The 4788-nt window shown below is 37.2% G+C and overlaps 1 protein-coding gene across 1 annotated transcript in view; it reads left to right on the top strand.

The window, feature by feature from the left end:
* Window positions 1–4582, top strand: part of TUBB (tubulin beta class I) — a 9573-nt gene extending 4991 nt beyond the window's left edge. Inside the window, exon 4 of the mRNA XM_053722035.1 lies at window positions 2396–4582. Within this exon, the coding sequence (XP_053578010.1) occupies window positions 2396–3453 (1058 nt within the window). The 3' untranslated portion in view covers window positions 3454–4582. The remainder of the gene's footprint in view (window positions 1–2395) is intronic.
* The last annotated feature ends 206 nt before the right edge of the window (window positions 4583–4788 follow it).

The raw sequence follows: 4788 nt of genomic DNA, 5'->3' as shown, positions 1-4788 counted from the left end.
CAATAACTATTACCTTTCTGATTACAGTACTGTACTATCTTTCTGGTGGTACTATATATACACAAAAGTATAAAAATGATATAAAACTACCTTTAGGTTGCATGTATAAGCTGCATAATGACATACAAATATAGCTTAAATTGCTGTTTAAACTTGGTACCATTCCCTCTCTAAACTGTCCCAAATATTCCAAAATCCAAACCTTTTTCGGTTCTATGCCGTTTGGAAAAAGTATTTTCTATATTGTATATCTAATTTGAATATCTTACCCAGATTTCCCTGGTGCATTGGCATTAATGCTTACAGAGTACTTATGGGGGAAAGCAAGCAGAGATACCTGCCTACTGCCTAGATTTGCTAATTTTCTATATAATAATTCTATATCTCTTACCTGTATATATATATATATATATATATATATAATATATACATACATACATATATATCACACATATATATATATTCAGTGTTCTCCACAGAAGCTATATTTCTGATGGTACTATGTATACAAGAATATAAAAGAATTATATAAAACAACATTTAGGTTGCATGTATAAGCTGTATTATGACATGTAAATATTGCCTAAATGACATAAGATATTATTGTTTACACTTGATTCCATCTTTCACATTTTATAGATTCAAATAGTCCAAAATCAAAACTATTCCGAAATCAAAACCTTTTTTGGTCCCAAGCAGTTTGGATAAAGGGTTTTCTACCTGTATTTATAAGTTTTACTTAAAGGGTTAGAAATCTTTGCCAAAAATTACCAAAATAAAATACATTATTATAATTATAGATATATATGCAGTAAATTCAACTTACTTCTTTCCAGAAACAAAGCTTTTAAATATCTTTAATTTAAAATTAAAATCTATATACAACGAGCAGTAACGACCACCCATAAAATAGGCAGAGTTTATGCAACATGAATTGATCATCCTTATCCAATAGGAAAGTGTTTCTGCCCATTTCATTTAAATATTAATAGGACGTTCTTTATTGAAACCTCACATGCGCACTGATTGTGTAAGGGAAAACTCCTCAGCGGCCATGTTTGAAATTCTGCTTAATCGCATGCGCAGACCAAATAAGAATGTCACTAGTGTCCACATACTACAGGGGCTTATACTTTACTTTGCTCAAGGTTAGTATAATAAGTACCCCTAGGTTAACAATCAATTTGATTTGATCTTAGTAAAAGGAAGTTAACCCCTAGACTAACAAGCATTTTTTTAACCCCTAGAAAAACTAGCATATTGTTTGTTTTACTTATGATAAGGCAGACAACCAATATAGTGACTAAACAGCAATTATGTTTAACCCCTAATGAGCAAGTTGTTTTGTTCTTACAATGGATTAATCGCAAGAGCTGCAAAGATTAAAATCAACAGCAACTTCGGATGCCACTAAAGTGAATTATTAACATTCAGAGTTGCTGTTGCTTTTTATCTTTGCAGCTTCTGCGATCATCAATCCGTTGTAAGAACAAAACAACTTGCTCGTAAGTCTAGGGGTTAAAAATAATTGCTGGTTATTCACTATACGGGATTTCTGCCTTATCATAAGAAACAAACAACATGCTCATTTTTCTAGGGGTTAAATTTTTTTATCGTTAGTCTAGGGGTTAACTTCCTTTTACTAAGATGAAATCAACTTGCTCATTATGCTTCTGCTCCGTGAATCTTCAGCGCGCTCTGGTGCGCCACTCCCACTAACATCAACGTCACTATTATGAAGTCCACCCCACTTCCTGTGCCAGTATAATGACGCTAGGAATGTGGGGCCAAAATGCGCATGCGTTACTATTAAAATAATTAAATGCGCATGCGAGCCGCCATGATGTTTCTACCTAAGTAGAACATCATTATAGGGTCCACATAATTAGATAAAAATGGGTTTGACAAAATACATTTTTATCTTAATATTGCCTTAAATTTTTGTTGGATGGTCAGTACAATCAGCCGAGTGGTGCACTCATTAACAAGGTTCTGGAGAAAGAGAGAGAAGGAGAGAGAGATATATTAAATATAGATGTAGAGCCTTAAAATGAACATCATTTCTTATGTTGTTTTGCAAGATTTTAATTAAAACTGCTGTGAATATTAATTATTCCTCCACAAAAAAAAAATCCTTGTTCTTTTCATTGCCCTCTAAATGCATTAATTATTCCTATTTAAAGGACAATGAAGATTACCTGAGGCAATGGACTTTTTCTTAAACTGGAGAGTAATCTTGATAGGATTTAATCCTGCTAAATGATTTAGACAGTTCTGTGTCCCTTTAATTAAATACAGTAATTAACAGATTGCATTCCCTCAAGATTATCCATATAACATTCAGTCCAGTGTTTAATATTTTCTTCTCATTTCATATCCCTCTTTTGTTTTGCAGGCCAAAGTGGGGCTGGAAACAACTGGGCCAAGGGCCACTATACTGAAGGAGCAGAACTGGTTGACTCAGTGCTTGATGTCGTAAGGAAAGAGGCAGAGAGCTGTGACTGCCTGCAGGGATTCCAACTCACCCACTCTCTTGGAGGTGGTACAGGCTCTGGTATGGGCACCCTTCTTATCAGCAAGATCCGAGAGGAGTACCCAGACAGAATCATGAATACCTTCAGTGTGGTGCCCTCTCCCAAGGTGTCAGATACTGTAGTAGAACCATACAACGCAACACTCTCAGTGCATCAACTGGTGGAGAACACAGATGAGACCTACTGTATTGACAATGAGGCTCTGTATGACATCTGTTTCCGCACGCTCAAGTTAACCACACCAACCTATGGAGACCTGAACCATCTGGTCAGTGCTACCATGAGTGGGGTAACAACTTGCTTACGTTTCCCAGGCCAGCTGAATGCTGACCTTCGTAAACTGGCTGTCAACATGGTTCCCTTCCCACGTCTTCACTTCTTCATGCCTGGATTTGCTCCACTCACCAGCCGAGGAAGCCAGCAGTACCGTGCACTGACTGTGCCAGAACTCACCCAGCAGGTGTTCGATGCCAAGAACATGATGGCTGCATGTGACCCACGCCATGGAAGATATCTGACAGTGGCAGCAGTATTCCGTGGACGCATGTCCATGAAGGAGGTGGATGAGCAGATGCTTAATGTTCAGAACAAAAACAGCAGCTACTTCGTAGAATGGATCCCCAACAATGTCAAGACAGCTGTGTGTGACATCCCACCACGTGGTCTTAAAATGGCCGTCACCTTTATTGGTAACAGCACAGCCATCCAAGAGCTGTTCAAACGCATCTCAGAGCAGTTTACTGCCATGTTCCGTCGCAAGGCCTTTTTGCATTGGTACACAGGAGAGGGGATGGATGAGATGGAGTTTACCGAAGCCGAGAGCAACATGAATGACCTTGTCTCTGAGTACCAACAGTATCAAGATGCTACAGCTGAGGAAGAGGAAGACTTTAATGAAGAGGCAGAAGAGGAGGCTTAAATTTTCTCTACAGCTACCCCTCCTCTTTCTCATATTTCCTTCTCCATTCTCAGGCTGAGAAAAAGAAGATTCTGTACTGAAGATTATTGTTTGTTTTTTTGTTTTTACTTCTCCATCTTTTTTCATAACCACCTTCCACTTTCTTTGTTGTTTCATTGTATTGTCTACTCTCTTACTTCTCCTTTCTTCTGTTGTTCTCTCTTGCTCCAGCCAGTTTCTGTTAGTCAGCAAGGGTAGGCCATGGCTATTGCGGGGTTAGCTTCTGGCTGAAAATATTGAAGTATATCTGTCATACAGTTAGTTAGTGGAGGATTCTGGCTTTGGATTTGAGGGTAGGTCTCAACCATTAGTCTGTTGTAGACTTTGTACTGCAACATTATTTCCCTCTCTCCATTGTCTTTACTTCCATGTTATCTTCACCCTTCATGGCTGGGTGCTGGTCTCTCCAGCCACAAGAGGTTTAAATAACCAACTTTCTATAAAGCCCTGGGATTAAGAAGAGCCTGGCAGCCTTCAGTCCTGTCTTATGATATAGTAGGCCATGTTCACTATTTTCACTTCTAGTTGTATCTCTTATTCCCGTGTTAAATTATTACTGTGGACATGGTTTGGGCCATGTTCAAAATAGCATGTACAAGTCACTGCCGCTATCCCTATGGCTGTCGTTCTAAACCTCGGAGGGTGTTCTAAAAAACAACTCATGTTTTTATCAAGCCAGACTAGGCTTTCTTTAACGTATTCTGTGTATTACTAAGTAATTCCTGATCTAAATTGATAATTGTTACCTAAACAAACGCACTTAACACCAAGTAAGGTGAGCAGTATTGATAAGTATGAAAACCTTTGGCCATTTTAAGAATGTAGGGCTGAAAACCATACTTAAGAGACTATTTAAGAAAGCATTGTGTGCTACTCTGCAAATAATAAGAATTGTGGAGAATATGTTTCAAGGTGAATATTTTGTATTTTCCTTTAACTTTTCTCTTGCTCTAAAATTCTTTTCTTCCCATCCTCCCTTTGCTGTTCCATACCATAATTATTTTTTATTTGACTGTTGCTTTTTCATATTGAAAAGAAGACGAGCCTGTGACAGAGGAAAAAAAATAATAAAACCTTTTTTTTAATTTTGTCTGCTGTTTAATGAGGTCATTATTTGGGAATATATTTGGGTTAATGGGACAGTAAACACCTTGTAATTAGAAGACATTTATTTTGTGTTGCTATAGAATAACATATCAGACAAGTCTTAAAGGGACATTAAACACTTTGAGATGATAATATAAAATGATAAATCATATATCGAAAAAAAACATTGCAATATACTTTATTTATTTT

The sequence above is a fragment of the Bombina bombina genome, chromosome 7, assembly GCF_027579735.1.
Source record: "Bombina bombina isolate aBomBom1 chromosome 7, aBomBom1.pri, whole genome shotgun sequence".
Taxonomy (NCBI): Eukaryota; Metazoa; Chordata; class Amphibia; order Anura; family Bombinatoridae; genus Bombina; species Bombina bombina.
This window is presented reverse-complemented; position numbering and strand designations above follow the sequence as displayed.